General features: G+C 38.9%; 1 protein-coding gene across 5 annotated transcripts in view; it reads left to right on the top strand.

The window, feature by feature from the left end:
• The window catches only part of GNB4 (G protein subunit beta 4), a 78,058-nt gene that overhangs the window by 46,329 nt on the left and 12,483 nt on the right, over positions 1-19,246 (top strand). For 4 of the 5 annotated variants that reach the window (XM_027780384.2, XM_055817519.1, XM_055817516.1 and 1 more), the window contains one exon: positions 16,038-16,134. In XM_027780384.2, coding sequence (XP_027636185.1) covers positions 16,078-16,134 — 57 coding nt within the window. In that variant the 5' untranslated portion in view covers positions 16,038-16,077. Of the gene's footprint in view, positions 1-14,060; positions 14,215-16,037; positions 16,135-19,246 lie in introns of those variants that run through there. The other variant, XM_055817518.1, reaches the window with a different exon arrangement.

A 19,246-nucleotide genomic window follows, 5' to 3' on the forward strand; every position in this document is an offset into this window, starting at 1 on the left:
GGCGGGGCCGGAGCCGGCGGGGCCAGCAACGGGCTCGGCAGCGCGGGGGGCGCGGAGCCACCCCGGCGGGCAGCTAGCCCAGTGGTTCGCATGGGAGAGGCCCTACGGCGGGCAGCAACAGGCAGTTTCCAGGTTCCTGGAGTTTGTAGGGAAGCTCTTCTCCCTTTTATTTCTGTACCTGCCTAGAACTTGTTTGGGTTCCAATAAATTTGTCTGGTGGCAAGGGGCTGTGGCTGGTGCGTCTTGCGTGCTTGTTGTGACAAGAGTGAATCTCAAGGTACTCCCGTCTTTAGGAAAAGTGCAAAGTCATTAGATGCTGTTTGTTTTGTAGTTCGTAGGTATTGCTGGTTTTTACATCCAGATCTTTTTTTCCCCTGCAAAATATGTTTTATTTTATTTGCACTTATTGCTGAGGTTATCAGCTTTAATTTTTTGTTTAGTCTCTGTTGGAAATTGTGAAAAGCATCTAAATTGCTTATGTCTGGCAGACAAGTCCTGTTTATGCTGTAAGGTTATCTGAGCTAAAGCACACTAAGCCTCCGATCAGTTACCTCCTGTTAAGTTGTACTGTTTGGGAATAGACAGGTTGTCTTTTAGTAGACTGATTATTGTAGCTTGGAAAATACATGATTTTCTAGGCTGTTTTTCAGTTATGAACTAGGAGCATGGTAAGTCTCAAAGGTTGAGGAAAACAATGGCTTAGAGCTTAATTTGATATAATCAGTTTCTGAAACAACAAAATAGTAGTTGCTCTCTGCTAGGTAGAGAGGATTAGGAAAGGAAGGGAAAAGAATGACAGAATGGTCTGGAGAGAGGATACAGGTAACCAACCTCTAAAACCCACCAGAAAAGCACTGGGAGAGATTAAAGCTGTAATTTTCTGAGTCTGGTGGGGTTTTTGTATTCAGTGGAGTTCTGTGTTCTAGTTTGGTTTCTGCTTTGAAAAATGTTCTGTCTGTTCTGTACTGAGAATCGGAACTGAGAGATCAGAGCAACTGCTGGGTGAGAAGGGCTTCCCTGGTGATAGCTGGGTGCTTTTCCTCTTTCGCAGTTGTCAGCACAGGCTCATTCTGGTTTGTAGGGGTTGCTGTGCTTCACCTGCGGAGTTAACCGCAAGAGCATTTGATGTGCTTTCCAGAATGTCATACACTCCCCTAAGTATAAATAGAGGATCCAGAGATTTTTGGTCGTTCTTGTGCAGAGTAGTGGGAATACCAGGGGATATGCGCCTGCAAAGTCATTTGAGTGTGCAGCGGAAAACCGAAAGCTGCTCTCCAACTTCTACTAGAAATACTGGAAGTGATGTAAAAGATGGTCACTAATCTGATAATTAAGTGACAGATACAGTAGGTTAATTACTGGTTGAAGTTGGGGAAAGTCTGAAGTAATTGTTGACAGGAATAATAACTATATCAACAAATTAAAATGGAACAAACCACATGACAAACCCTGTCAATCCTGAAGTCTTTTAATGGGGTGGAAAATAGTCAGTGGGTTTTTGCAATGTTTGTTTGTGATTCTTAAGCATGATAGCTGTGGTGAAGTTAAATTGTGCTTCCAAAGAACAGACTGATTTTATCTTGGAGGAAGGGGGCTAGGTAAAAGAGGGAGATCATAAATAGATGGCTATGTCTCACTGTGTGTTTAATATGGCAAAATATAGGCAATATTGAATTATGTATTATTTCTTTAAAATTAGCAGTTTTTACAGTGGGTAGTGTAGGTGAGTTATACAGATTTAATATGTTGCAAACCAAGGCTATAATAATAATTACAAATAATAATATCTTTCATCTGTTAATCATGAAAAATTTGAGTTTCAGGTTACAGGGGTGTCTTTTCCTGTATTCTGTATCGTTGAAGTGGCACAGCAAATCGCTGGTGCTCTCTTTTGTTTAGCCCTTTCCCGAGTGCTTGAAAAGTTGGTCTTGATAGACTGCTCAGCTCGTTTAAGTCTGAAATAGATGATATTCACAGCCAACAATGTTCTGTTACATTTATGTTGAATAATGAAAGTTTCAACTGTATCTTCATGTTGCTTAGTTGAGTCCTAATACACCTAGTCTTTAATTTGTCCAAGTATTTTAATTTTCCGAACAGTTTCTAAACAAAAACCTGGGACTTGAAAATCTTGCAGATATTTTTGAATGCAGTTCTCTCCTAGACCATTATGCAGCTTTTAAAAATGCCACAAAATTTGTGAATGTAAGATTTTGAAGGTGAAATAAGAAATAATAAAAAAAACCCCACAATATGCAGTGCATTGTAAATCTTCCTCAGTTACTGTCTTCTCTGCCAGAGTCATAAATAAAGACTGTTGTGTCACTGAAGACGACAGGGTCACATGATCTATTTTTTTTAATCTCAGGAACCACTTTAAAAAGTCTCACCGAACTAGTAAGAAATTAAAAATCTCTTGAGTTGATGTGCAGTGCTTGCTCATGGAATGTAAATACTTGGGGACAGTGATAATGCAGTGATTGTGTTTTGTGCTTAACACTGTCTGGGAATATCAGTGCTCAGAATAATGCAGTTCCCAAGTGCCTGGAACTTGCTGTTTAGAAAGTATGCATAGTATTGCTAATCAAGAAAATATTTTTTAAGTTCCACCAAAATTTTTCTCTTTTTCTGGTTGGATGCAGAACTGTCACTTATTTCATCTTCTGAAGTGTGTAATTAAATTTAGTTGTTTATTATTTTGTTCTTGTATGAAACCTCTCTGTTTTGCAACCTGGTGTTTTGTAATAGAATTTATGTGAAAGATGCTAAACAGGACTAAAGCGAATGATCACGAAAAACATGAACGTGTGCTGTTCTCTTGAGGTTGTGGTTTGATATCTGATGCTAGGGCAGAGACCTTCATAAAGCTTTCTAGATGACATGAGACAGTGCTATATAAAGGTACAGCTTTAATTTAAAAAAATCTGTACTGTTTAGGATTGTGTTAATGTATTCAGCAGCGAGTGAACAATGAAACAGTCCATCTTTGCAGAGAGCCTGAAACAAAAGAGCAAGAGATGAACTTCTTAATGTTTTGAATGGATGTCAGCTTGGATGCCGTCAGTGATGCTTGATGTTCTGATTATTATGAATTGCTGTAGTTCATGTGAGGAAATGCCATAATGAGAACTGAGCTGAAGGTTTATAAAAAACAGTATTAAAACAAATATAGATGGATATTGACTAGCAAATAGTTACACTATTCAGTGAAGACAGTTTCATTTCCGTTAAGATGTCTCAGCTTCCAAAAGTATGTGAAATGCTGACATACAGTAAAACAAATTCTGATTCAGTTACTATAACTCTTGCAGTCTCTTCCCTTCTGAAAGGACTTCTGAAAGCTGGGAAGAAGGGGAGAGATAGAAGTGCCTGACTGTAATGTAGAGCAAAAGGCATTTTCAAGTTCCACCTATTACATAAAATTGGCTGTTTAGAGGCAAAATAGGTTTGCCAATTTGCAGAAGCTGTAGTTTTCCCCTCCTTCTTATGTTACAGACAAATATTAATCATATGGATTCTCAGCATAAGCCAAGTGGTTGAGTCATTGTGAATCCCACTGTTTTGAAACATTAAAAGAGCTGAGTAATGTTAAGATTAAAATTACAAGATTTTAATTTTCAAATGGGGGGGAGGGGTACAAAATAAAACGATCAAATCAATCCCAGGATTTAATGTGTTTCTTAAATGAGATTGAAGATCCTGGAGCTGCTCTCAATGATGACTGGCTTGGCATCTTCGACAAGAACAAATAACCTACTTGCAGTTGGCGGTGGGAAACTGTGGGACTGTTTGGTTTGTTTTCATAATGCAGTTACTAGTTCCAAGTGGTCAGCATCTAGTCTAGCAAAGAGCACCCAGGCAGTTTCAAGATAACTTGATGATTTGATTCTTGTTGGGTTAATGTTTGTATTATTTTTTTTGCTGCCCTATATATATATATATTTATTTTACTGTAGTAATTATAATGTAAGTTGCACTTGTAATTTTCTATCTATATATTAAAATGCAATTTATGTAATATTTGTACACATTTAGAGTCTTGCATTAAAATTCAAGATGCTTATTCACGATCCGTTGTTTAAACGTGGTATTTGAAATTGATCTGATTAAAAGAAATATTTGATCAGAGTATTTTTTTGGTGACCCTTTCTGTCATGACTGATTGCTTTAAGAGCTTGTTCATGTAGAAGAATTTTATCCCTAGTTTGGAAAAGGAAGTTGTTTTCTTTCCTTCAGATTCTTGATTTAAATGGAGCTTAGTTGTTGTTGAGCTGAAATAAATATTCACATTGCATATATGGATGCTATGCTTGTCAAAATCTGATTTAACATGCTGTAAATTTAGAGCCTCAGTGTGTATCTATTGACTTTGATCAGTTTCAGTGATTTGACTTAATTTTGACAGTGCAATGTAATACTGAAAAATTAATCAGTCTGGTATGTTAGGTTTTGGGTAGACTTCTTCTTTAAAACCTTTCCCCCCACTAAAATTATAAATAGGCTTAAACAAATGTGTTTATCTTGTGTTGAGATGTGAGAATGCAAACTGAAGTCCTTTCCTGCACATGTGCACGTTAGTGATGGGAAGGAAAGGAAGGAGAAGAACTGATGAAGTTTTGTAGCATTTTCAACATAGGTACAATAGGAAGAGTTCAAAAAATGGCACAGCAACGTTTCCAAGAAGACATGAAGTCCAGATGCCCCGGAATTCAAGAAACTAAAAATGGTGTTAGTACCATTTTCTTTCCAGTGGATCAGTAGGAAGGACAGAGCAGGGATGTTGGGTGTCCCTGACAATCTTTTAGGGGAGAAAAGCAGTGTTCCACAGGGAGGTGTTGCAGTGTTTTATAGGATTTAAAATGCCTCTTTTTAATCTTACTGACACCTGCAGGGCAAGAAACTTCTCCATTGTGGTTGCTCTTTCTAGCAGTTTGGATACAAGGTATCTAAAAAAAAATCCTGTGTGTGGAGAATGAGGTGGCCAAGGAGTAAAACTACTGTTTTGGGGGCTACAGACACAACCTTAATCTTTAAGATACACAACAGAAAGGGGGAAACACCTCTTTTATCTTAAAGCAACCCAAACAAGGGAGCTGGATTTTTATATTTTTTTTGTATGGCAGGATAAAAGTGTAGTACAAGTCCAAAGTAAAAGTGCTATAAATGTGATTTGTAACAATGTTAGCACAGTGTTTCTGTTCCCCAGCCCTTAGGAAAAAGCAGCTACTTGGGAAGGTCAGGTGGCTGGACACAGTAAATCATTAAGGAGTTTTATTTTTTTCCTCTCACCTGTTATAGTTTATGACAAATGCAAATAGGTGGGCATCAAAAGCCAAACATGCACTTTTGAAAGGGATGAAATGAAGAAAATTAACTTTTCCTTGTGTTGCCTCGGAAGCTTGAGCAATTTTCTGTTCTCAGTCTGTACAGAAACCTTTTGGCCCTGAATCGTAGACCTTCCTGGTAACTTTGACAAGATGACAGCTGAAAGACCAACATCCTGAGCAAACAGTTAAATTGCCTGACAGTTTCATTCGTATGGCTAATGTTTGCCTTTTCATTGAGTCAGATACCGTTTTGCTTTGCACTTAGCTTCTGGAAGCAGGAGTTATTAGAATATTTAACGATTTTTACTAATCCTTCAGTTGCAATTGCTAAGAAGAACTCCAAAATGGTAGTTTGTACATCCCAAATGTTAAAACTAAGACTCGTGAGAGCAATGGCTGCTCTTCATGAGAGCAATGTCTGCTCTTTGGTGAAGGCTAGAAGCAGAAATGACATACTTAGCTAGGCTGCTGTTGACCCAGCTTACTTTGAGAGATGTAGGAAGTATTTGCAAGAACTGAAGTTTCTGTGGATTGGAAAGATAACCTTCAGCAAAGCTGGTTGTGGAGCCATGGGCTCTCTTGTGGCCACGGTGTCTGGCAAATAAATTCTTGCCTATAACCTTAGGCTTTGTCTCCACAGGGGAATTCTGCTATTAATAAATAATTAAAAAAAAAGACACTTCAGGGAAGTCTGCTGCTAGTGGGCATATTGTACTTCTTTCCTTCAGCATTTTGTTTCTCTTTCATCCTCTTCTGTTGGAAACTTAATCTAGGGTCATTTTTATAATTTCTGACTTTTGGCCACTATACTCTGTATATGTGACCTGCATATCTTTTTGGCATGGGTGGGGCTAGGCTATGAACTCTACAAATATATTTGGTTTTTAATGCATTGTAAAGGCGTGAAAAATAATGAATCACAAATTTAATTTACAACTTCCTTTTAAATAAAGCCAGCTTTATCTAGATAGGGTTTTTTATAAGAAATGTTTTTATCTTGCCTGAAAGTATTTTGCTAGATATAATCAGTATGTTAAAAATGCTCCTACTATAAAGACAGTCTTTATGTTGAGAACCCTGTGAGTGTGAAGATAGAAGCACAGTGATACATAGTGCTTTAACGTAACATCTTCCTTAAATACTCAGTGTGGTTTCTTTTTTGCCAAATGACTGTTTGAAAACAGGCAATGCTGCAGGAGAAACATCACAAGCAATTCAAAAGAGTATGGATCAGATATATCAATCTTACCACAAGTGGTACCTGAAGATGTTACACAGCCTATGTAGTCTTAATCCCATACTTGCATTAGTAGGGGTGAAAAACAGTACTTAAGAGTTTTCGCTTTTCAGTATGGAATTTCTAATCATTCAGTGGCTCTCTGTAAAATGAGGGTTTTGATATTTTGTTTTTATTTTTAAAAGCCTGTGATAATATACATCTCAAAAAATATTAGAAAAAGTTAGATGGACACTAGTCTGGAAGAGGACTTAATTTTTGTATCTTAGAATGACAAATAATTGACCAGAAATATCTTGTGAACCAAAAGCAAAATTAAAATCAGACCTGAGGGCGATAGTTTTATCTGATCTTTGGATCATCAGTATAAAAAAGCAAATATTTATATTCCCTTGTTTTCTTATGAAAGAGTACAGCTGTGTGCTAAATGTTACAGCTGCATAATTATGTGAACTGCATAATGCCTCCCTGTAACTTTGGTACCAAGGGAGTATGTGTGTGGTGCTGAATGGTGAGGAGGAGGGAAGGGTGCTGAAGAGTATGTATAGATCAAAAGCATTTTTTTTTCCCCTCAAGCTGGTGATACATTTGAAAAGATGCAATGTATATGTGTAACTGGTACTGCTGGGCTTTCTGCTCCTGAAGTGCGTAAGAATGCTCCACTTTCAAAAACTGTCAGCCAGAAATTATTTCAGCCAAGTGAATAGTCATCTTAGTTGAACTGAGGCACTTTTCCTGTAGACAGTATTAGTTTCTTTTAATGCCTGTCTCCTCCGCTGACTTTAAACATAACATTTGCTGTATACTTAGTGTCTTTTATGAATACTGTGCAGTCTGCATGCTTGCAGAAACAAGAGGCTGCTTAAGTAATCTTTTGTGCCTGTAGGTGCCAGACCAGATTTTATATGTATAACACTGCTTGACCCTACCAGGTGTGGGGGTGCTATGCTACGTCAGTAAATAGCAACGTACTAGCCCCTTAAAGAAAAAATCCAAAATTAAACTATTAAGAGATGGATTTAAATGTAAGTGGTCTTTCAAGATTACTTTGAATTGTCACTCTAAAGTATGCTCGTAATAGCAAAACTTGTTAGAATAGCTTCTGGGTATAGCTGGGTATTTGAAGGGGCAAAGAAAGTAGTGCATCAGCTCACCCAGTGTGTGCGTGCGTGCGTCCGTCCACCTGTCTGTCCCCAAGGAAGAAATCGAACTGGAACCATCTCTCTCTGTCTCGTTACTTAGGGTTATATCTTTTTGCTTCATGAAGATCTTTCTTGCCGCCTCTTTTACATTTTGAATTGCAAAACCAGTAATAATTTGTTCAGTGATGGAGTGTCCTGTGGTCAATGAACCAAGTTTTCACTGGAGAATCCTTATTATAGTCACTAAAGACAACATAATTTGAATTTCACATCAAGTTCTGTTTTCAGGGAGTGTGATAAAAATAAATCTGTGCTTATGTACCAAAACACTTTGACCTGAAAATGAGCATAACGAATATAGGATGCCAGAATGTTATTTTTGGGAAAAATCACTCTTTTGGACTGTGAAATATTCATGACTTTTAAAAATTCCTTCCTTCCTGTGCTTTTTTCAGCCTTGTGCTTAACACTGAATTTCTTGGTTTTTTTCTGGAATTGAGTGTGTGTGGGCAAAGAAGAGTAGGGGCTTTCTGCATGTGTTTTATGAAGGTGCTTTGGCTTAGACTTTAAGTTGGGTTTTAGAAATAAACTCTCGTATCTCTGAGCTTAAGATGCTGGTCTAGTGAACTGTCAACTTAGAGTGTAAAGAAGAGGTGAAGTCTAAAGTAATACTTTTACTAGTAAGCTTGGTAAGCATTATTTCATTCTAATATCTAAACTGTTATTTCCCTTGTCTATTTTGTGACTGCTGTTAACAAGGTCTGTATTTGCTGGTCTGTTTGTCTTCCGTGGAAATCATAATCGAAGCAGTCATCAAACGCAGAGACGTGTTGTGATCTGTTCAGAGCGATTGCCGGGTGGGTGTGCTCGCATGTCCGCAAGCTGTGCGTGCGCGGTGTCGGCAGCACTGGTGGATCGGCACCGACTTCTCACCCAGCAGCGCTGCTGCAAGGCGCGCTCCGTCTGCCGCTTCCTCTGCTCTCCTCTGTTAGTGAAAAACACTAAAAGTTGATACGATGCTGAAGTCTGAAGGCGAACATGTATTTATATTTGTCTGACTCAAATTACCTGTGTTAATAACTCCCAAGTGGTTATTGCGGTAAAGACAAACATTTTTATGTGTTGGGCCTTATTTCAAAGTTCTGTTAACATCACAAGCTAAGTAGCTGTTTGTGTATAAAATGGCATGTATTTCTATATGATGTCTAGGGGTGCAAGGTGTTTTGGCAGAGGAAGGAAGGAGCAATATTGTTGGCTTGAAACTGCTTCTGCCACAGGGTGGGTGGGGTGGTATCGTGATGTAACTGCATGGGGCACGTTGGCACACGAAGAGGCAAGGCTGCTTTCATATCCCACCGATCTGCTGTTTGCTTGTGGGTCACTTTTCTGACCTTTCCTTTCCAGCCCTACATGCAATTTGGAGCACATGCATTCTTCGGTTCCTTAAAATTGGGATGGCATCTGGTATAGAAATGGGTGTTTCAAGTAAGTTCTGCTAATGCCCTTCCTCTTGAGAGGCGTTGGTTGATTATTTCCTGTTTTTGTACCAAAGCTATAATGGAGACATATCACTTTAAAACATTTCCAAAATGTGCAGAAGTGCAACAATAGCGCTGACCTCAGCCAGCGAGGTCACACCCAGGCTGCTTCCTGTTTTCTTCTTGGGGAGACCGGCCCCAATGTGGGAGAGCTCTCCGTACCTGCACCGGGGGGTTGCAAATCACAGCGATGAGCAGCTCTGCCTTAGAAAATGAAAATGTAAAAATCTTAAGGAAGAGGTGCCGTTAGGATTACCGAGCTTGTTTTCTGATTTTAAAAATTAACTGTTACTCTCTTGCTTTACTGTAATGCCTTAAGATGTTCTGCAACTAACACCGCCCTCAAAAATACACATTAAAGATACAGAAGGGAAGGAGATGCACTGAAGAGGTTTGAGAGGTTAGAGAGAAAGAGCAAGGTACACAATAGCACAATTACAGCCCTTATATACTGTTATTTCAACTTATGCCTCTCTCTGCTTGGATTTAAGTATTAGTTGACCAATATAAAAGCTCCTTGCTTTGTTGTCTTTGTTTACTGATGCTACAAATCAGAACAAAAAATTCTTGGGAGAATGACTAGCTGGTAAGGTCTCTTTGAGAAGCAGAGGAGAAACAACATAGGGCCAAGGTACAGTAAAAAAAGGCATTAAATGTTTTAGCTTTCCTCAGCAGAGAGCTGAGTGTGTGTGATGTCCTCAAACAGCTCTACCGTAGTAAATACATTACATAAAATTCCAGCTATAATACTTTTTGTATATGAAGGTATGTAACTACAGTATAGCATTAATTGTTTTAAATGGCTGTTGTGCAGGCAGAGATTTTGCTTTATGTAAGGCTTCGTCCACTGTGTCAAAGTGTTTTTGAACTGTTCTTGAATATGTTGAATCCATTCACTTCAGGCTGTTAGAAACAAAACCTCTCTGGTTTTCTTCCCTATTCATGGCTTTGGGGAGATATAAATGAGAGGACAAAGCTGCCGAAGTCTTGATTAGTGTCACTAAATGAGGAAACGTTTTATCAAAATCTTTTTTGGCACATCCTCAGTATATAAAGTGTTAGTCTGTGTATGCTGCTGGAGCTCAGCTTCAGGGCCAGAACCCCATCGTCCAGTGCTGTTGAGGCAGCAGAGCCTGCGTATGCTCTCAGCAGTTGCAGAGGACAAGTGGGTGACTTTGCACAAGTGCCTTTAGCATATAAAGGTTTTGTGGACTGAAGCCTGAATGTGTGTGAGTTACCAGTACAGCTCCCTTGAAACAGGTCTGGAGTTTATTTTGGTGTCTTTTTCCTATAATTAGTAAAGAACTGCATTTAGCATTCCTTATGTTTAGCCACCTGTGTGATCACTAGTAGGGATGATCACACAAAAGCTATGTGAAACCTCCTCTCACTTTCTGCTGCTGTGTGTTGATCACTTGTGAGATCTTACTGCATTAGTTGAAAAACTGGGTTGATAAGTATAGGTAAACACTTATTTCAGTTCTGAATAACTGATTTTTTGATACAAAGTGAAATTCCTGCTTAAATAATTCTTTATTCAGTAGATCTTAAGAATCCAGTCAGACAGACTGTTCTTTCTGCAGTCCCTTTAATCTTTGTATTTGGCACAAAAATAGCAATGCTTTGTTGTGGGGAGGGACATATTTACATTTGGGTAATACTCTAGTTTCTTTTTCTTTTTTTTTTTTTTTTTTTTTCCCTTCCTGTCATATTTTACATGGGAATAAGCTAAACTTGCCAGTGCCCTTTTTTGTTGTTTTTTTTTTTTGTTTAAAGAAACCAAATTACTTAGCATCTTAAGTTTGTAAACTGTAATCTTCTCTGAGACAGAAATAGCTCTGCTTTCCAGAACTAAAGGTTCCTATCGCTACATGCCTGACTATTCTGCTTTGAGTAATCTGCAAATATCAGCCTATTTCCTGGCTTTCCAGAGCTGCATCGGCGCTCGGCCCCTGCAGCAGCCTTCTGCTCAGTGCCGTGGGGTCAGCAGGTCCCTGCCTGATGAACTCCCTGCGTCCCAGCTTGTGTAGGCGCTGTGTCCTGCCCTGCCACTGGCCGGGGTGTCACAGAGGTCCCGGGCTTGGTGAATCTTCTTACAGTGTGTCCTCGAGTGTGTTTGGAGTGAATTTTTGCAGGGAAGAGGGTGTTTTTTCAGCCACAATGTTTGAGTGCACAGGTTGCAGGGAAAGTACTTTGGAGACAAGAACCTGTGGTAATTTGTCACTGCCTGCCCATATAATGAAGAATTAAACCCTTAGCAAGTGATACTGCTACTGAATCAGGATTAGTGTAAGGGGTAATTTATCTGTGGAGCACTCAAGTCTGCCAGTGGCTTTCTTGACACTAGATATGCTGTGGAATCTGACTTAGTTAATTATTTTGCCTCAGGAGGCACTTTATTTTGGTATCAGTAAATTCACTTGTACAAGTCCACTGAGGAAAAATTGCACTGAGGTACAGTTCAGCCTGCAAATTACATCGCTTTTATGAGGGCAAAGATGCACCACTTGGCTACACAATAGTTATTGCTCACAATGAGTGCCTGTATTGTTGCTTCTGATGGGAAGCATCTCGTGTCCTTGACCCTGTTTCCTAATTGCTTGGGTGTCCTGTGGTGGTACACCCCCGGGCTACCAATGGTATTAAAAAGTTCTTCTCCTTCCTGTTGCTCATCCCCTCAAGGCCCCTTTGCTGTAGCAGATGATATTCATCTAAGTACATCATGCACATCATGAATTGCCTTTGAAGATGCATCTGGCATCTTCATCAGGGTTTCTACCTGTGAATGCTGAAAAGCAGATACCACTGGTATTCTGCATCTAAGGTAACTCAGGATATTTATTCTCTGACTAAATGTTTATTAAAAATATTAATAAGGCAGGGAGGTACACACTATGTTAACCCCGGTCTCCTGAGATGGCAGGAGGAATCCTGACTCCGCCCATAGAAGTGCAAGAGCTGATGGCTTTACTGTGTGCATGGCTGACTAGAATACAGCTGGACTCCTGGGGAACTTCATGTTTAGAATAAAGAATTTTCCAGGCTGTGGAGCAGTGCTCCTTCCTGGCTGTAGTATTCTGATCTTCCTGGAGGGGAGAATGAGCCGGCCTGTGTCTGTTGTAACCCGGTACAGGTTGGAGTTGAATCCACTGAGATTCTCAGTAATTTGCTGTATGAGGGGGAAAATTGCAATGCAGAGAGCACCTCTGTTCTTTGTGATCCCTGTCAGCCCTGCAAAAGTAGTCCCAGCATTTAATCTGATAAAACCCAAGTTTCTTATCTGATGACTGGTAGCACTGGGAAGTAGTACACTTTGAGGGTGTAGTGACGACCTGCTTCTCCACACTGGGGACCGGTTTATAGGATGCAGCCTCTGCTTTGGCATTGTTGCCAGCCATCTCAGTTCTGTGTTCTTGCTGTGCTTCACTGGTCAACTCACTGATAAATTTAAAAACACCACCACAGCAAGTGAATCTAGCCTGGATAATGGTCTGTACCTGTAACTACCTCTTTACTGTGGCTTCCTCTGTTTTCCTCTCTTTAACCGTGTCAGTGTAGCATGAGAAGCATTAAAACAGAGGTGCATCTGCATGTGCAATTCCAAGCACATGCTTATCTCCATTGTTGTCATGAGTTTGTCATCAGTAAAGTAGTTTGACAGGAGTTCAGAGATGCTGTGTGAAGAGTTAGCATGAATCTGGAAAGGCATCCATGACAGCTTCCTCCTTACCCACTCAATTTCTGTAATTTCCTGTGGGCACCTCAAAATAGCCCTTAAAAATTTTTGAACATCTCAAGTGGAAGCATTTTGCTCACAGTTCTGCTAAATACTTTATGGTGGATGATCATTCAAACGCACGAGTAGTTGTATTGGGAGCTGCAGCCAGCCAGTACAACAGAGCGTGTTGGATACACTTCAATTTTATAGTTAAAGTGTGCACTTAGTTTGTTTACTGTAGTATCCCAGTGTTTATATGTAGCTTAAGAATTTCTCAGAGTTTGCTGTTCAGCAGCTGTGTACTGGAAAAGAACTTTAATGCTTAAAGCTAGAATAACGCAGTTCTAAACTGAATCTAGTTTTTGTGAAAATGTGTGCTGGCTTGGAGGCCATCATATTCATTGAGGTATAGCTTGACTTTGAACGACTGATACGTTTCTGCTAAGCAGTAATGCTAACGACCTCACAAATTTGGAACATACTGATGTTGCTAGGACTTCTCAACTACGAAAAAAAGTAAATTACTACTTTGAAAAAAGTATGAAAGAACATTGTCCTTTAATTCATTTAGGAATTGATTTTTAAGCTGCAGGCGGGTGGGTGAGAAGGCTTCGTAAGCTGCATTTTGTCCATGTAGGAACTTGCACAGGTGTAACATGATTTAAAGCTGTTCAGCTGCTGGTACAGGGTGATATAGAAATGGCATTGGTGATGAACAGTACTGATAAGAATGACATTAAAGTCATTAACACAGACTTTATGGTTGAGATGCAGGGTAGCCATTGCTGGTCTTTGAGTGCCAGTGCAATGCCACAGCTAATTTTCTAATATGCTCACAGTTTTACCTATCAAGAAAAAAATGCCCTAACTTCAGCTACTTGTGACCAGCTGTACGTGCTTCCAGTTGAATAGTAATGTCACATTATTTATGATCAATTATTTTGTGTGTTGAAGTTGGTGTTTACAGAGCAGTGAAGTGTGTGGCACATCACAGGACAGAAGCTGACTTCCCTTCTCAGAAAATTAGAGATGCATCAACTTCTCTGTTAGGAATCTTTTATCTTCTGTTAAAAATAGCACACAAGACTACTGACAGATTGGCAGGCATCACGGCTGGCTTGATTTAGACCTTTGAGTGTGTTGTTTTGGCTGTGTTACCTTTGTGTAGGTTCTAGAACAAAAAAAGGAAAAAACATGCTGAGAAGGATAATTTGATAACGTTGGAACCAAAAATGAGCTATATTTCATAGAGGTATGGTATTCCAATTAAATGTATTAAGATTGTAACTAAACTTGATAGACTGTAAAGGCATGTGATTAGTGTGAATGCTAAAGTGATATTTTTAATGCTCAATTTTAATGCTTGGGTTTTTTTTAAATCAGGCATTAGTGTTGATGACTTCTATTTTATGTCTGCTGTGCATTAAGCAATGGTCTGGGCTTCTGAAATAGGAAGATGAGAGTAAATCAAGTGGTCTCCTAGAGTATTCACATATTATGATGTCTTTGTAGTTGAATAGAGCGTAGGTTTAAGGAAGGGAAAAGTGTGAACCTCACACTTTGCTTATGTATAACTGAAAATAATAGTTACGCCTTCTGTGTCACCATTGTGCTCTTACTGATTAGGGTGTGTTTGGATTTGGAGATGATCCGGTTCGCATGTGCTGGAGTTCATTCTGAAATAGATTTTGCAGTGATACCTGTGGGAAGCATGGAGGTTCAGGTTGAAAGGAAGAGTAAATAGATAATTGAGTAGTGAGAAGTTTCGTAGCTCTTAAACACTTGTGTAAGCTGTTAGTCCAAGGATGGTTATCTTATTAATAAGTTACTTTGAACCAAAACTTTTTCGCTCTGCATCTATGAAGTACTGTGTTTTATAGATGGAAAAAAGCTTTCCAAAGTCTGTCTTTTAGAACACATCACTACTGAACTACAAAGAACCAGTAGCTAGACCAAATAAAGGGGTTTCCCTGGAGGTCTAGGTCTTCCTCCCTCAGTTTTCATTTTGTGAGTAGTAGTCTGACTTTTTTCTTCTATTAACTAGAAGTGTTTTGGGCTTCTTGGATCATGTAGTGGGACCACCACTACCCACCATTCTGGTGTGCTTTTTCTATCATGAAAAAAATACAAACAAGTGCCTGGCTTGTTTGTGAGCAAGCTACTAGCTTATTTTACTTTTGCTGCAGGGATATTGAAGTTTATGTCTATGTGAATAGACTTAAGAGGTCTCTGTAGGGGTGTTTGGCTGCACTGCTGTACTGAGGTTAAAGAGGAAAATTGATCTGAGGAAGCTGTTCAACACACTGAAAAAATCAGATGCAAAATCTGAACGGAAAAAAAAATGCTAACCTGAAAGTGTGGTGTTGCATGCGGTCTGACTGTTTATTGATCTCTTTATTGAGGTTGCCTTGAATCCTCATTCAGATGAGAACCACCTTGGGCTGCCGTGTGCTGTACCAGCGTGAGGATATTTGCAGGGATGGTTTGGTCTTTACTGTCCCTTCTCACTGTGTGGGTGCTTTTGAAATGAAAACACCGTCTTGACTTGCCCAAGGAAAATATGGAAAAAAAATGTGGAGGGCCTGCTGTTTCAGCTGCAGTCTAGTATTCAAAATTGTCAGTCTTTAATTAAAACAAAACCTGCCTTGGATGCCATGTGCGGAGGTGCTTGTATCATAGCGCTGCCGCGGTGGAAGGGGAATGCTGCGGGCGGCCGCTGCAGTCTTTGCTCTCTGTTGCCACCTGGGGGTGAAGGCGGACCGAGGTTTCTGGCTGGGTGAGAGGAGTGGTGCTACAAATGCATTCAGGAACAGTTTTTTAAAGTACAGTGGGTGGTTCTGTTAACAGTTGCTTCTATATTCAAAACAGGCTTCATCTAACTCTGCTTTTCATGGTAATTCAGGAACTGGAATAACTTAGGTCTTGCTAAATTTATTAGTGTACTAAAAGGACTATCTCTTTGGAAGCCTTTCTGGAGGCAGACTAATTATGTATAGGTTCAAGGGGGGGTTGTTTTGTTTTTTAACAAAAGAGAAAGTGGTACTGAAACTTACTTTTTTTCTCTCTTATTGGCAGGTTTTCTTTACCAGTGGAGCGTGAGAAATAGAGACTGAAGATGAGTGAGCTGGAACAGTTACGGCAGGAGGCAGAGCAGCTGCGAAATCAAATCAGAGTAAGAATTGCTAATAGCTTATTTTTCATGATTTAGTTCCTCCTTTAAAGGAGTAAAGCGTAGAGATCACATCTATTACTTGCTGCACTTTAAATTGTGCAGAGCTTGAAATATTTTAGGAATATTTATTTAAAAATCAGAAAAGCAAGCCATTGGTATAATGAAATGCATTTCTTGAACAAAACATTTCCTATTGAAGTTTGCTGTGATGTTAGTAGGAGTGTATGTGTGTCAGCACATTTTTTTAATTTTGGATTAAAAAAAAAAAGGGGGGGAGCAGCAAACTTCTAGAACCTAGGCAGGACAAACTGGGGTTAAGGGTATTAGAAAAGATTGTTTCTGGGCTAAAAGAGACCTCTGTGCTGCTGCTCTTGATAAGCATGCAGCTCAAAGCATGGAGCGTGAGAGAAAAACCTTCCAGGGGTGGATGACATTTCTACAAGCCCTATTTCTTTGCTTCCTGTTGAATTCTTTTTTTTTTTTTCAAAAATGGGGATCCCCCATATGTGCTGATTTTTTTGTTGATTGAAATTACTCATCCAAGATAAGCCAAGTGTGAGCTGTCATGCCCAAAGCCAGTTTTCCAGGAACCTATTGCAACATGTGTGTATATTTCAGTGATGCAGTTTTCAGTAGAGAGAAAAGTACAAAGCATAATAATGATCTTCAAAGTCTTGTTTATTCTTCATCAAAATTTCCTTTTCCTAAACATGAAGCATTCATAAATCTGATTTATCTGGGAGTGCCTTATTTGCAAACTTCCCTATCGGCTAAAACTACAGGCTTCTTTAGAATATGTTGCATGCACACTGACTTTTTTAGTGTGGCATCTGCTGGCAGCAGTTGTTTTGTGGTGTTCTGCTGCTTAGTGCAGTGGATGTTAGGCTGCTGATCAGTATCAGCCATGCGGTAAACACACTTCATGTGTTAGTAATTGTGTTGGGGGCAAATGTTGATTTCACGGCTGCTCATTCAGTGTCATCCAAGAAGAGCTCTCTGTCCTGTCATTGTCACTTAATACACTAATGAAATGCAAGGGGAGGATCGGTCAGTGTTGTGGCACTGAGTATCCCTTCTGGCAGCTCTGTAGAGGTATGCAAATAAATTTTAGTTTAAAATGCTTTTTCTTACATTTAAGCTTTATTATGGCATTGCACAAATAAAAGGTATACATCATTTTACAGTTCTTCCTCTGCCTGATGTGTAAATACTTCCTCTTTACATTACATTGGGGTGAGCCAGTTAGTCTTAATTCAGTCTTAGTAATGAATCCATCTGGTTTTATGCAAAATTGTGTTGTGTGAAGAAAGAGATACTAGGCAAATGAGAGAGCTAGGCTGTGTTGCAGGAGTGTTTGCTTTTTTAATTTTGGAGCATAAAAATCTGATTGTATAAGGCCCTTTGTAGAGGAACTCCATTTTGTGTCTTTAGGTCAATTTTACATTTCCCTTGTAACACTTACCACCCAAAATTTTAAGTGGAACTATACAGAGGTAGCTGAGTAACCGTGAGTAACCATGGCTATTGCTATTGGAGTCTTTCGGGTACAGTGTTGGATACCTTAAGCCTAATTTTAACTTCAGATTAATATGTAATTAAAAATACTTAATATTCAAGTTAAGTATTTTTCACTTATATACCCGATTACTTAATATTCAAGACACTTTCTGACCAAATAATTCAGTTTCATGTTTGTATAGGTGACTACTTATTTTTCTTAGAAAGAAACTATGCAATTATTTAATAAGTAGGTGTTTTGTTTGAGATAGTAAGAGGGATAGATACAGATTGTAAGAGGGATAGATACAGAATCTAAAACAAAAAACCAAAAAAAGGGTATTTTTTAAAAAGTGTGTGGGATATCTAGTGGATTGATAATTTTCAGGAATTATTTTTCATGCAGTCCTAAAAAGAGGTGAGGTCACTAACAGACAGCATTTGATGTTATATGTATATAGCAAGCATTTTGCTGTCTTAGTTGTAAACAACTCTGGTATTTTGCCAGATATTTTCTCTTATCAATATATTAATGAAAAATCAGCTGTGTGGTTATAAGCCAGGTCCAGATAAGATTGTACTTAGCAGCTTCCTAAAGCAGAGTAGACTGTGATGCACAGCTGTCAGTTTCCCAATAGACTTTGTAGTCTGCAACATTTTATAAATGTTTAATGAATTTTTATTTTTTTTCAATATCCAGGTGATGTGAGAGTACCTTTGCCTCCCCATGCAGTTACTACAGCTGTAGCTCTATTCTGTACACAGATAGACTATGCTGGAGAGATAAAGTAAGACTGCGTGTATTTTCAATGCAGGAAGTTTGAAACATCAGTGAACAATGAACTGTTTGATCGCAGGATGGTTTTATGGTTAAAGTTGATTCCCAGTTCTGTCTATAATAAAGCTCCTATGTGATGCATGTCCACACTTTGAGAATTTAAATTCAGGATATGATTTTTGGAAGTGTTGCATACTTGGCACAGTGTGACTTGAAATTGAATGATGTTTTGAACAAATAAAGACTATATTCTAAAAAATATATACAGTTTTGAGGAGAAAAAATTACATCTTAAGTGTGCATGCTAGGAAATTGTGGGGGCTGCAAATCGATGAAGCAGATTTTTCTCACAAATTCTGCATTGTCTACTGCATGAACTGAAAAAAAATTACAATTGCATAGAGGAGCTTTTTTATGTTATGACACTAATGATTCTGTTACGATAATGCATACATAGAAATGACAGTTAAAATGTGAGAAATAAAATAGCCTGTTGAAAATTTGCTTTTCCTGCAACTTTGCCAATTGTATGGCAAGTATTAGACAGCCTCAAGTATAGGCATTGGTAATAGCTCTTCCTTTAAGAAAAATTGCTTTGTTTCATTTAGACTGCATTCAGAATTCGTTTTATGTTTACCATCTTCAAGTATTTCAGCTACACTAAACATCTAAAGTTGTTTAAAATCCAGTGTATTTCTTCCTGTGGATGAAAGAAGTCCTGAGTACTAGGGGATTTGCTGCTCTGGTATTTTAAACCGCTCCTGATTCCAGACGTCAACATTTTATAAATATTTCTACAGTTCAGACATTTTAAAAATAAGTTGTGATGACTTAATC

This window comes from Falco peregrinus, chromosome 12 (assembly GCF_023634155.1).
Source record: "Falco peregrinus isolate bFalPer1 chromosome 12, bFalPer1.pri, whole genome shotgun sequence".
NCBI lineage: Eukaryota > Metazoa > Chordata > Aves > Falconiformes > Falconidae > Falco > Falco peregrinus.